The sequence below is a fragment of the Cucumis melo genome, chromosome 10 (assembly GCF_025177605.1).
Source record: "Cucumis melo cultivar AY chromosome 10, USDA_Cmelo_AY_1.0, whole genome shotgun sequence".
In the NCBI taxonomy this organism is placed as follows: Eukaryota; Viridiplantae; Streptophyta; class Magnoliopsida; order Cucurbitales; family Cucurbitaceae; genus Cucumis; species Cucumis melo.
In genome coordinates, this window is record NC_066866.1 from 21,049,002 (window position 1) to 21,063,328 (window position 14,327).

At 31.7% G+C, this 14,327-nt stretch overlaps 1 protein-coding gene across 1 annotated transcript; it reads left to right on the forward strand.

The window, feature by feature from the left end:
- Positions 1-4,332: 4,332 nt before the first annotated feature.
- Positions 4,333-5,172, forward strand: LOC103491905 (MLP-like protein 328). Its single transcript, XM_008452025.3, has 2 exons — positions 4,333-4,589; positions 4,731-5,172. Exons 1-2 carry the CDS (start codon positions 4,400-4,402, stop codon positions 4,991-4,993), a joined length of 453 nt encoding a protein of 150 aa, XP_008450247.2. The 5' UTR covers positions 4,333-4,399; the 3' UTR covers positions 4,994-5,172.
- The last annotated feature ends 9,155 nt before the right edge of the window (positions 5,173-14,327 follow it).

Below are 14,327 nucleotides of genomic sequence, written 5' to 3' on the forward strand. Positions count from 1 at the left end.
TTTAGGCTATAGACTCAAACTTGATCCATGTTTATGTCTATACATAAAGTTCAAGTCTACACAAGATTACTTTGGAATCTTAGTTTATTGAATTCAAGATTATGGTATTCAATTTCACTAATAATTCCTTGATAAAAATTTTATTGGATAGAATATGATTTTAAACCACAAACTACAAATTTTAGGACATAAGTTCCAACACAATCATGTCTAGAACAACTACTAGGAAGCATTTTATCCAACTTTCAGAATGTATACAACCAAAGTATGTACTAATGCCCTATTCTTGTTGTGTAATCTTAAATAAAACGCCTCATACTTGTGTGATCTGGTATAGGATGCTTGCTGTGTGATCTAGCATTGGAAGACGCGTTACGCGTAGTGGAATTGATAGAACTTGCTAAATGTGTTGATATTACTCCACATAGCTGCAACTCGGCAAAAGAGTGTGGTAAATGCTTGAGCCAAGGAAAGAGGTAAATAGACGTAATTGAGCATGCAAAATGGTTCTGTGAGAGGCATACAATGCGATAGAATTTATGTCGAAAGAATTAAAAGACACGATTTTCCACATGAATTGTGATAAATGATAAATGATAAAAGAGGTGATCCTCCCTTGAGACTTGTGAATTATTGAGAAAATTTAAATGTTGAAAAATGCTTAACGCCATGGAATGAGTGTTTAAACCTCAAAGGTATAATGATGGACTCATATGATATTCATATTGCTTAATTTGGCAAAATGTCCATGTGATGTTAATGCAAACTTGTTTTGTTAGAGGTTTTGATAAAAGATCCCACTCACTAGACGTCTTAGTTTAACCTTTCAAATACTTTGTTTTATCCCCCGTCCCCTAGGTAGCAAAGGACATCTAGTGTTGAACTTACAGCCTTGTTCCCGTCATTTTGGTAGTGACCACTATCTGCTCTCATAACATGTAGTAGCTAGGTGAGGAGAGTCCAAAGTATTGTTTTCAGTTATGTTTAATGGTTTGTATCGAATGTTGTAAACATTACTAAAAGTACTTATAGTTGAAATATCAATGAATATTTTGAAATTTAACAAAGTCCAAGTCACATGTTAAATTTCTTTGTGATTCTTTTATTTATTTATTTATTTATTCTGCTTACTAGACGTTCAATGCGTTACTTCACGAATAATATCGTGTAGAATGTCTAGGTGATCATGTCTCCATTCCACCATGTAGAGTGAATTGAGGTGCGGCATGACACCCAACCTCTTCTGTTATGAACCCTCTGGTCAATTCCCAACGAAACATCCAAAACCCTTTGGTTGTCAAGCAAACAACTCGTTAACCAAATCAGTGTTGTCAAGAACCTTGTCACCTCTCGACAAAGAGAAATAAGGCGTCCAAGTCCCTCAACCATCTACCATTGTGCATGCCAACAACCTTGAGTCGGATGTGATGAAACCCTTGTTGCATGCCCTAGTGAGACTTAAATATTTGGCTCTACTTTAAGAGGTATAGGGAAGTAAGATGGTATTGAGAAAAACAAGAAGTAAATCAACTGAGTAGCAATGTGGTAGGAGCTTCACCGTGAAAGTCAGAGATAAAGCGTTGAAACGAATGCTCGAAGCTTTTGAGAAGAAGAAACAAGAAAAACATAATAATAAGGAGGAAACTTCAGTAGTGTGACCACTAAAAAAGAGAGTAATTGAAGAAGTAGAAGAGAGCGACGAGAACATTGAGGTCAACCTAAATTCGTGGATGTTGATCACATTGAGGAAGAGGTAGTCTTTCCCGAATCACTCGTGGAGCAGATAGCTTAGCAAATCACCAAGAAAACTGAAAGGGTGAAAAAAAGGCTTAAAAAGGGTAAAGACGATGTGTTGCCTGTCCTCGTTGAGTCACAAGAAGCCAAAAAGAAGAAAAAAGATAAAATGGCTACTGGTTGTTGCGAGTGTCTTGGACTATGAGCTAAATGAAGAGAGTTGGAAAGAGAAGAAAAGAAAATAAGAGCATTGAAAGATAGCAGTTGAGCGGTACATTATTGAAAGACAAAAAGAGAAAGAAGAGTATAAAAAGAAAAAGAAGAAAAAGGAACAGTTGAATAATTAAAACCCTAATGAGAAGGAGAAGAAGAAGATAAATGGGAAGGAAAAAGAGAAAAAGAAGATGGACGAAGATGATGAAAAGAAAAAGGCACTGAGGAAGAAGCAAATGTTCAAAAAGAAAAATGAAGAGAAAGAAGAGCATAAAACCAAAAAGAAGCCTGGGACGAAAAAGAACAAGAAGAAGGGGTATGGAAATGGGACAACTCCAACTGCTTTTGTGGATGAAAAAGAGGAGTGTGAAGCCCTTAAGTTGCTGCATGAAATAAGATTCTCCTAGATGATACACCACTCTCCACATTTATCACTACCTTAGTTGATGTGTTAGGATGGCACAAGTTTTGCAAGGGCATAAATTTCTTAGGATATCGACATAGTCTATGATTTTTATACCGAAAGCCTTCATAAACGGGAAGATTATGTATTGTTAGAGGGGGGAGGCATTGACTTCAATACAAGAGAAATTAATGGGCTTTACGACCTGCATGATAAAATACCCTACTACGACAAAGATTAAGGATGTGTTGACAGTGGTGGTAGAGCCTGGTATTGAATGGGATATAACTCCTTAAGGATACAAGAGGCTACTTGCCAAATTCTTAACTCTTGGAGCTAATGTTTGGTTGTACTTTGTAAAGAAAAAGTTACTATCCACAACTTACAATAAATGGGTCTCACTAGATAGAGTCATGGTTATCTATTGCATAATGCATTGCATACCCATGGACGTTAGCCGCATTCTGATCATCTTAACTAGAGGAGTCTTCACAGACAAGAAAGGACAGTTGTTCTTGCCCTCAAATGTTGTGCAATTGGTAGTCATAAATAAAATGTTGTGCAATTGTCCTAAAACATTTACATATGTTCTGAATTATAATTGAAGACATAAATTGTTGAATCTGGATCCGTTTTTGTCATAATAATTTGATTAGATTAATTACTTATTTTTTATTTCATTAAAAATTGAATTTGGGCAAATTTTTTATTGAACCCCCAAATAGGCTCCTAGTTGATTGATATAGTGAGATTTGAGGTGTAACAACAGATTTCACGTGTACATAAAAAAAAGAAAAAAAGAAAAAGAAAAAGAAAAAAAAAAAAAAGATTGGTTGGTGGGACATGAAGTAGATGACCAACCACATTCATATCAACCCCCACATTATCAATATCATATTTCATGAATTTTTTTTTCTCTTCCTTTTTTAGATAAGAAATTTGGATCCTTTTAATTGCTATGTAATAAACTAAACTGTGCGATAAAAACGAGACACATCCCGATCACATAAACTAAAAAAAATATAATATTCAAATAGATATATAAATAAAATAATAAATAAAGAAATAAATTTTAAAAATTAAATATTTAGAAATTCTAAAAAAAAAAAAAAAAAAATATCTCCCATTTATTTGGAAAAATCCTCCCATATAAGTCTCATTTTACAAATTCACTAATGGTCACTTTTTATAGGCAATTTGGTGAGTATAACGTGGCATTATTTGGCTACAAAGAATGCATGGTTACTTGACACGTGAACGAAGGTAGTAACTTTATTTGGACATATAAGTGTTTACAATTAATAATATACATGACATGAGCATCTATACCATTATATTACTTATTTATAATAAATTGTTCATATTTTTTCATTATAATTTTATCATTTTACTTTCAAGAATAGGAAGGAGACCTATCATCTTCGATAAATAGGAAGACCTATCGTCTTCAGTAAGTTGTAAATACTTTCATAAACAAAGTTTCGGTCCATTTTAGAATGGTTAAATTTTGGTTTATGTACTTTTTTTTAATGTTTAATTTTATTCCCTATCATTTAAATCAATTTTAAATGTGGTCCATCATAATTAATTTTTTATCAAAATGAATTTTATAATTAACATGCTAAAAGCATATACCAAAAAGTTTACAGACTAAATTTCTTAAATTTAAAAAATGCGTTGGAATTGCATACAAATTTAAATCAAACAAATTCCAAACTTCTATCATTAATTGACTTAGACATTTTGCTATTATGTTTCTTTTTAAATAAAACAAAATATTGCAAAATTATTTTTGTTTACTATTTAATTCTCGTCTCACTCCATCTCTCTCTCAAACTATGGGGTATCAATAATTTATATCTCCATCTACAAATTTCTGGTGAATCTCTAAGTTAATAAATGTTTGTCCCTACTAGAACAACAAACAACTAACAATAATAAAAGAATTCATCCCTGAGGTGTGGTATAAAAGGAGGAAGGCATTGAGAATTGTTGTGTATAAGTGTGTTTTATGCAAAAGCAATTTGTAATAATAGAGATTTTGAAACCATGTCTCTTGCTGGAAAGCTTGTGAGTGAATTAGAACTAAATGTCTCAGCAGATAAATACTACAATGTCTTCAAAGATAAAGTTTGTCATATTCCCAATATTTCTGATATAATCAACAAAGTTGAAGTTCACGAAGGTGAATGGGATAACCATGGTCATGGCTCCATCAAAATATGGAATTACACGGTTGGTAAGTCTATAAACGATAACGGTTGTGATTTCGACCATGTTTGTGTGGATCACTTATATATTATTTTAATTTGTTTGATTATGTCCAAACAATCTTTTCTAATCCTCTAGTTTCTTTTTATGTATATGATTAATTATAAAGATGGCAAGCCTGAAGTGTTTAAGGAGCAAGTGGAATTCGATGATGAAAAGTTGGCAGTAACTTTGATTGGATTGGAAGGAGATGTGTTCGAGCATTACAAAACCTTTAAGGGAACATATCAAGTTGTGCCCAAGGATTCGGAGCATTGTTTGGCAATTTTAACTTTGGAATATGAGAAACTTAAGGATGACTCTCCTTATCCATACAAATATCTTGATCTCATGAATAAACTCACAAAGGACATTGAAGCGCACCATAAATAAAACAAGACTTTGTATTGTATCCAAATTGAGCTGTCATCTTTGGTATTTGTTATTATGCGTGCTTAATCCATGTGAAGGTTATCCTTAATTATATAAAACTGAAGAAGTTCGATTATTATGTTTCTTAAATATATAATATGATATGAATAATCTCTATCCCGTGTGGTTATTAACAATAAGGCGTTTGTTCATGAAATCTTATATTTTCCTTCTTTTTCACCCCTTCATTTTAATAAACTATTTTGTAGAAATCTAATATTAATATTCTCTGACTTTATTTAAATTTAATTATTAGATTGGTCTTTGCTTTAATAAGGCTTTTATTTAGTAGTGGGTTGGGATTTCAACCCTTTCTTTCTTTTCTTTTCTTTTCTTTTCTTTTCTTTTCTTTTATTTATTATTATTGTTTTATTTATTTTTTTTCCAGTTTCTTTTCTTTTCTTTTTTTTCATTGTTCTCATTATTTTATTTATTTTTCTTCGAGCTTCCATAAAAAAGACCTAAATGATTAATTATTTGCTTAGTTTTCTTGTTCTTAATTTTTCTACTTTTCTTCCTCTTATAATTATTTCTTTATTATCTTGTGCGTTTATTTTTTTTATATATATATTTATTTATATATATGCTTCCCATCTTGTTGTTTATCTTTTTTTATTATTACGTCCTTTCTTTGTGAATTTATTCTAAAATTTTATTATTTACATTTTTATCTTTGTTTTTTTATAATTAACATTTTTATTTATTTTATTCTTCTCATAGCATTGATTATTGTTTTTTTAGTATTTTCTTATTTTTTATATGCTATTTAATATTATATTTTTTCATATTTGTTTATTCTTCTTGTTTTTATTTCTCCATTTTTCTTCCCTTATAATTATTTCTTTATTATCTTATTTCTGCATTTTCCTCTCTCTCTAATAAATTTATTTGTTTATGTTTATTGTTTTATATCTTGTTTATTTATTTACTCATTATTTGTTCTTACTTTCTTCTTTCTTTCTCGGGTAATTTTGTTTTCTATTTTATTTTACTTATAGATTATCGTTTATTTTACATTTTTATCCTTGTACATATACTTAAATGTTTGTGTTTGCTTTATGGTCCATTTAATATATTCTTGCAAATAAAGTTGTTAATTAAATGTTTTTCTTAATATTTTCAATTAATTTTCTTTAAAGAATACATACGACAACGTAATCTATAAAATTCGGGAATCTAATTTTTAAGAATTTTTGAGGTAAGAAAATTAATTCTTTGGAAGTCCAAGATCCGTCTCCAATATGTTTTTCTTAAAATTTCAATATTATATTTTATGTTTGCTTAATTTATTATGATCCTTATTTATTCTTGTTTGTACTTATTTAATTTTTCTATCGAGTCTCATTTTTATTTCTATTTAAAATTTGTAAATCTTTGTAATTAAAATTTTCAATAATTTAAAATCCTTCTAATTTAAATTTTTCTAAGTTTTAGAAATTTTCACCAAACTCCTTTTTAAAATCACGTAGAAAGCTTTTCTTTTAAAGTTATAATTTTTTAATGTGTTTTCAAACATCTAAAATTTAATCTATGGTTTCATAAGGTTTCATAATCAATATTTTCTAATAACTTATACTGTTTTCCCTAAACAAAATTCTACGACGGAATGTAGAAAACTTGGGAGTTCGATTTATTAGAATTCTTGAGGCGAAAGATTACATCTTTTGGGAGCGTAAGATTTGATAAAAAAAATAATTTTAATTAATGATTTAGAAAAATATCTTTATTAGAAGACTATTCCTATGACGGATTTTGAGAAATTGTACTAATTTCTTACTTTCTTGAGGTGAGAAAATTTTCTTCACTATAGTCTAATTGATTGAATGCTCTCTACTTATTTTATGAGGTCATTGTTTCAAATATTGGAGTAATGAAGATAAAATAAGACATTATTTAGAATAATATTTTCAATTATTTAAGATTTAAAATTTGACCACCATTTTCTAAACAAATGTTGTGGGGTGCTAACGCCTTCCTCATACACAAATGACTCTCGAACTCAACTCTAGATTTTACAGAGCATTTTTTATGATTTTTATTTAAAATTGTTTACTTTAATTCGATGTCCAATCACATTGTAAAAAAGATCCATGACAACTCATTTTTCTTTTTATTTTGTTTTAAAACTAATCTTTTTAAGGATGTCGGTTGTCATCCCATGTCATCTTGGGTACATGGTGACACTATTAATGGGGCAAATTTGTTTTTAAAAAATCCAACTCAATAAAAACTATTTGGAGTGGATATATTGATGGGCGTAGGTACAATGTAAGTTTAGTTGCACGCGTTCATAACATTTGATCTGTTATTTTTATACCAAATTTCTTAATCCTAAGAAATAAAAACCAAGAATCTAAGTTAAAACGATAGTTTTAAATTTCCATCTATATGTGAATATTTCTATCGGAATTTTCACATTTCTATTGGTTTGATATCAATAGAAGAGTTGAATCTGTATTTTCATTACATCGTAGAAAAATCTACGAATCACAAAAATAAACATGAAAATTACATACTAATATAAATGTAATATAAATAATAGAAATGTTTACTTATTTTAAAAAACTAAAATTGTTTTTTTTTTTATTTTGTTGCTTTATAATTTTCCAAAAATGTCCATCAAAGTCAAAATTTCTGTAAAATTAAAACTTTGATATATCAATCAATATATTTTTAACCTTTGTTAAAACATAAAATTCCAAAAAATCTCACAAAGTTTGAAAAAAAAAGTTCTCCTTAAAATATACTACAACAATACAATGACTAGTCAAATAAAAAATCTGATACCGATAAATCTATCAAATTATCACTGTGTGTTAATATAGTCAAATAAATTTTTATTATTTGACAATTAATTGTATGTTAATTACAACAATAACTATTGAGATTGGTTATGTTAGTAATCTATAGTTATGTGTTAATAGTCAAATAAATTTAAAACTATGATTTTAACTTATAACTTTTATTTTGATTTTTATTTCCGATTCATCTTATGATCATGTTTCTGTTGTTGTCGACCATGTCCCATCTTGTTCATCCAAATTTCCTATTTTGGGTTCCTCATCAAAAACATCCAATTGCACATTTAATTTTGTTGACTTAGTAGATTTGGGTTCGGTGTGCTATAGCCTTCTACATAAAGGAAGGTTCAATTTTTAGCTACAAAGATATCTTAAAAAAACATGGGGTTAATGTCAATTATTATAAAACTTGGAGAACCCGTGAGCTTGCATTAAAATCAGTGCATTGGCCTCCAGAGTCTTCATATGCTTTGTTGCCTGCATTCTCTAATGCATTGTGTCATGCCCTGCCCTAAATTCCACTTCTTGCGGCCAGATAGGGGACGTGCTGCCTAGACATATCTCACTATGAGATGACGCAATGAACGCCTAGTAAGTAGAATAACTTAATGCAACTTGTTTAATTGCAAGCCCTTCGCTTGAACTTTAGAGACTGAACACAATGTAGTGGAAAAATCTGCAACCTTTAGACTTACTTCATCACTTAGCACTCTTGTCACAACAAGGAAATTCATTACTAAGCGGTCAGTATAAATAATAAGCAGTAGATAAAACATGACTTCTTTTTTTATTAACTTGACACTTTACACAAAGTTCAACTTAACAGTTACATTCTTTTTCTCACTATGCATAAAAATTAAAACTGAGTTCTGATCTACTTTTCTTCCTCCATCGTCTAATGCAGCTCCTTATGGCGGGGTACTTAGAGGTGTGAAGACCTCACTTTTATCCTTCTCCTTGGTCGCCCAACAACCATTTCAAGGACAACCTTTAGAGTTTCCTTTTCCTAGCGTAGTCGCCTGACATTAAGGAGTGAAGTTATTACCCATTGACTCCTTAAATGCTTTAGGATGACACGACTTGGATGTCGCTCAAGTTTGTATAACAACCCTCATTTTCCTCCTTTACTTGGCTTCTATGCCTGATCCCCATTTCTTACTTGGCCTCAATGCCTGAAAACATGGAGAAGGAAAACTTAAAACGTAAGACGAGGAATTAGTAAGTGATGGGTTTAGGAAAACATTTTTAGAATACACAGATTCAATAACAACAATAATAACAACAACAACAGCAGCAGCAGCAGCAATAACAACAACAACATCAACAACAACAACGCTAAGCTCCATAAGCACGAGCATTTTATCGCATAAAACACAACCACGACAATTACAACGATTCCATGCAGTTCAAGCCATCAGAGCAATCACTACTCATCACCTGGACCTAAGATTCTCCCATCACTTGGGCCTGGGATTCAAACTCATCAGCGTCTCGCGATTTACTTGGGATTCCACCAGGATCTTGTAATATTCAATCTCATCTCTAACTTGGGATGCAATTTCACTAGTTTCTTTCATATATCATTTCTTGCTCAGATTTGGGATTCACTTCCTCCAGCATCTAGCATTTCAAGAACACAACTCATACTCGCTTAGACTTGGAATTCACTTTCACCAACATTTACCCGTCTCGACCTGGAATTCACACTCACTAGCATCTTACGTTAAACTTGGGATCTCCACCAGCGTCTTATGATAGATCAGTCATCATTACTCGTCACAACACCAACATCGCAAGAGAGTCGTTAGCTCAACATATCACTTTCAACACATAACACAAATATCAAAGAGGAATGCTATTCATACAACCTTCATAACATACTTGCCGGTTTATCAAGATCATAATTTACAACACTTAAGTGATAAACAATATGCATTTATTTAGAAGGATATGAAATCATTTACAATAAACATTCATTTTATAAGGGTCACTCACAACAACACTTAGCCTCAACTCTTCCTCCCTCTAGCTTCTGACTTCCTCTTCTTTCCTCGTGGTTTCCTTCAACTGGCTTTCAAAATCTACTCTTAATAACTTAGTAGAACGTTTAGCAAATGTCTTTTCATTTTTCATCCGATCTTTGGTTCTATTTATAATTTCCTTTCACATCAAAGGGTTGTTTTCCTACTTTACACGTGTCATCTTTTCATTTCGCTGCGTTCTACAGAAAACCCAGACTTGACACGTAAGCCAAACGTCAATTACGAATAGACACTCTCCTTGAGATGCCAACTTTATCTCTTTGGAAAGCTAAACTTCTTTAAGTCACCTTACTCTCTGTCTGAGAAACATCAGACTTTTACTCTTTCCAAGAGAGTTGTCAAGTCACTTCAATAGAACATCAACCCCATCGCCAGACTCTTAAACATAGATACTTTCCTCGCATTGCTACTCCAATCGCCTAGCCCTTGGCATTAAACTCAACTTCTTCTTCATCAGTAGCCTCAATTCATGTTTATGTCTCTACGTAAAGTTCAAGTCTACGCACTACAAGAAATTTCATTTTTGGTGGTACACTAAAAATGTCACTAAAATACATAAATATGTCGGTAAAAGTATCAGCGATGCGAAGCCATTCGTCGTCAGTACTGTCGCTAAATCGACGTCGCTAAACGTTTTAGCGATGCAACAATTACACGTCGTAGAAGTTACTTTTAGTGACGTTTCCATGTTACTAAAAGCTTACTTTTTGTAACATATGTTATGTCACTATTTATCTTTTATTGTGACATATTGAACTCGCCACTAGATAGCTTCAGGACTTTATTTATTAGATTCAAGATTATAGTATTCTATTTTCACTAATAAGTCCTCAATAACCATTTTATTAAATAGAATACAATTTTAAACTACAAACTACGAATTTTAGGACATAAATTTCAATAAGACATAAATCAAGTTCGAGTATATAGCTCAAACGGTCTACAGTGTATGAATGAATAAGGTTGGATGACTTATTCTAGGAACACTATGGATGTGACCTACTATGTAGTTAATTTAAATAACGTGATCCTGAATCGCTCATGTAGAGACATGAAAGTGGGGGCATCCTATGTAAAGAGTTTACATAAGGCTGGAACCAAGAAATAGTCACTTTAAAGTTATAACACTGTTGAATGTATAAAACTAACTATTTTGATTTTTTATGACCATAGTAACTTAATATTACTTCTGAGCTAACTATGAACTTCTGTATCCTTAGATGTGCATAGGTGAGGGAAGCTTAACAGTGCTAGCCCAACAAGCCACCCATTTTAGGGGTAAGATCGGATATATGACTAGGGTCATAGGGTGCAAGACAGAATTCACTCCTACCCACTTTAAGGTTAGTAGATTGATTGTTCTCTTAAGAACTGAATTCAAGTCTTAAACAAGGGACCTTACCTTTTCATTGGCTCGAGAGGGATTATCAATTTATAGGTTGGACCTTAAAACAGTTGTTCAATAGTGGATCAATGGAACTTAAGGAACAAGATGTAGTCTCGGGGGTAAAACGGTATTTTGACCCAGCTGAGATTGCGAACAACCTATGAATGATTAACTTTCTAATCATGGTTATATCAGATAAATAGAAATATATCTATAGTGAGAGGAGTACAAACTATAGGACTTTAGTGGAATGAGCGATTAGTTGATGAATATTGATTAGCTCGGTCTAAAAGGGTTTAACTAGATAATCTTGAATGGTTGGAGCCCATAATCTATAGGTCCATTAGATTCCTCTGCTAGCTCATATGGAATTAACTTAGAACCATATGATGAAATAATTCAAATTGTTTGAATTAGGTAAAGAAAGAGAAACCGATGAATATATGTGATATTGACATCAGTTATTAGTTTGAGATAGAGCTTTATGTTTAAGTGTGATTTAAATATTAAAAATATGAATATGGATTCATATCGGAAGATTGAAATTGATGGAAATGGTGAAGGTTGTAAAAAGTCAAAATGTTGACATTTGAGTTTGAAAAGTCAAACTTTGACTAACTTTATATTCAAATGTGATTTGAATAAAAAAGAAAAAAAGAATGTAGATTCATGTTTGGGAGGTCGAAGTTAGTCAAGACGGACAAAATGGTAAAAAGTCAAAATGCTGACTTTTGACTTGAAAAAGTCAAAATTTGACTTTGATTTAAATGGTCAAATGACCATATTGTCCTTGGATTAAGTTAGTTGAAATATCCAATATTTTGTTGGATAATCTCACTAATACTTAGTGAGATAAGTGACTACATAAGATGTACACCTAACCCACTAAGTTTCATTAATAGTTAGTGGAATGTTAGGTGTTGAGATATTATGAACTAATTACATGAATTTTTTCATGTAATTAGGTTATAAATAGGTTCATTTTTCTTTTTAGAAAAAAACTTTTTGTTATTTTGATAATTTTGACTTATGAAATTATTCCTTAATTTTTTCTCTCTTCAAATATCTCAACCCTAAATCACAACCTTCCAATTTCCATCTCTTTCTCAATTCCTTTCACTCAACGGGTCGACACTAGTGGTGGTCCCTGGTTCAAGTTCGTAAGGAGATTATGAGGAACTGGAATCTTCGAAGGTATGTTTTTCTTCAACCCTAATTTAGTTCAATTAGGGTACTTAATGCATGTTAATTACTAAATATAGTTTAGTTGCAATTAGAGTAAAATTCGATTCTTATTCCATTGCGCATGTCTCAATTTCTATACGTTTCAAGGTTCAAGTAGGAGGGACATCAATGTATAAAATAGAGAGAAAACTAGGTAACGGTGCATTTGGGCAAGTATTTGTTGGTTGTCGGCTTACAGATGCTGTAGCTACGTACTGAGGTGAAATATCCTGAAGTTGTTTGTACTAATTGATGTGTATGTACTAAACTATAATTTTTCAGCATCTTCATAGATTTAGCTTTTATTTATTTATTTTCTTTCCAAGTTGAAAGTTGATTTGATGAGATTTAATGAGATCTTGAGACTTGATTTAGTTTTAAGATGCATTTGTTTTAATGCTTGGCACATATTGCTTGAGAATGAGCCAACAAGGAGTATGTCTGTACGTTAAGGACTAATAGGTCAGTAATGGAGGAAATTGTTTGATGTGTGATCTTTTCCTAAGTGGTTATAGATCCTAAAATTAATTAGTAGAGTAATGAAACTTAGCTACATGAATCATTTAGTTGCTTTTGGCTAGTGAAATATTGAAAGAAAATTAGAAAGAAAATTCATGTTGCATCATGTGCTTTGGACATATATTTAATTTAGGTCACCCAATTCCAACCCCATTCAGCTTGGGTATTGTAGTTATTCTATTTTTTTGCATGAATAAGTCTCTTTCATGAGTACCTACTTCTGATGTACATTTTACACCTCTCCTCGATAAAAAAGTTGCCTGACATTAGAGAAAAACAACTTGGGGAAATTTTAGAGGTATTAAATCATTTCCATTCTGGCTTATTCTTGGCATGTTTTGTTATGGTTGCAGGTCTAAGTTTTTGATAAGGAAATATCTAGCCTAATGTGGATGCTTTTTTCAGGTAAAATACTTCCTGAATCTCCACCCCTATCACCCATTTTTGTTTTATGTGTTTATAGGTAAATTGCTTGGATATTGTTTTACTCCTTAGTTAACTTAGGAAGGGAAAGAGAACAAATAATTCATGTGAGTTTTTCTAAAGGTGCTTGTTTTGTGTTGGTGTTGCTTTTTGGTGAAATATGATGGCTTTTTTTTCCCTAAAAATGTTTAATGGGACATATGTAGAAGATTAAATAAAGTATGATTAAGTTATGCATGAAGTTTACACGTGTACCATTATGCGTAGGAGCTAGCGTGATAACAAGAGTTTAAGCATGACTAATCTATTTTAAGACTAGTAATAGGGGTTGAAGTCAGATGGTTCATAAGTCTGTTGATGAAGTTCTTTCAGAAGTTAGCCAAGTGCTGAAGCTGCTGTAGAAGAAGTATGCGAGAAGAAGAATATTTGAAGCAAGAGAAGTGTAAGGCAACTAAGTTTCTAAGTTTTTTAGTGTTTTTCTTAAAATAGTTTATTTAAAATTTTTCTTTTTAAGTTTCTACTGATTTAAAACAATGTTTGTTTTATGAGTGTTTCCAAATGGTATTTGAAACCAAAAGTTTATGCTATGATCAAAGAATGATTTATGTGTTTCTAATGATTGTTAAATGGTGTGCAAACCATTAGTCTTCTTCCTATCAATGAGCTAATTGTTATGTGCAGATAAAGAGTACAAGCAGCCATGTATAAAAGGCGTGTATGGTGGAATGAGGCGGGACAATGCGTAAAAGTTGTGTATTGTGCTTTGGCCTGAGCAACAAGGAAGGAATGAATCAGGATACTCTCGGACGCTGTTGATGAGGAGGCCATCATAGTAGTCTAAATGCGAGATAATGAATCTTTTCGTAGAGAATTATTCAATTCCCTGGCAAAAGGAATGG

Bases quoted from the DNA above. Each gene is read 5' to 3' on its own strand.
- LOC103491905 (XM_008452025.3), top strand. From the start codon at position 4,400: ATGTCTCTTGCTGGAAAGCTTGTGAGTGAATTAGAACTAAATGTCTCA. The intron at 4,590-4,730 runs GTAAGTCTATAA...TTAATTATAAAG, and splicing joins AATATGGAATTACACGGTTG to ATGGCAAGCCTGAAGTGTTT.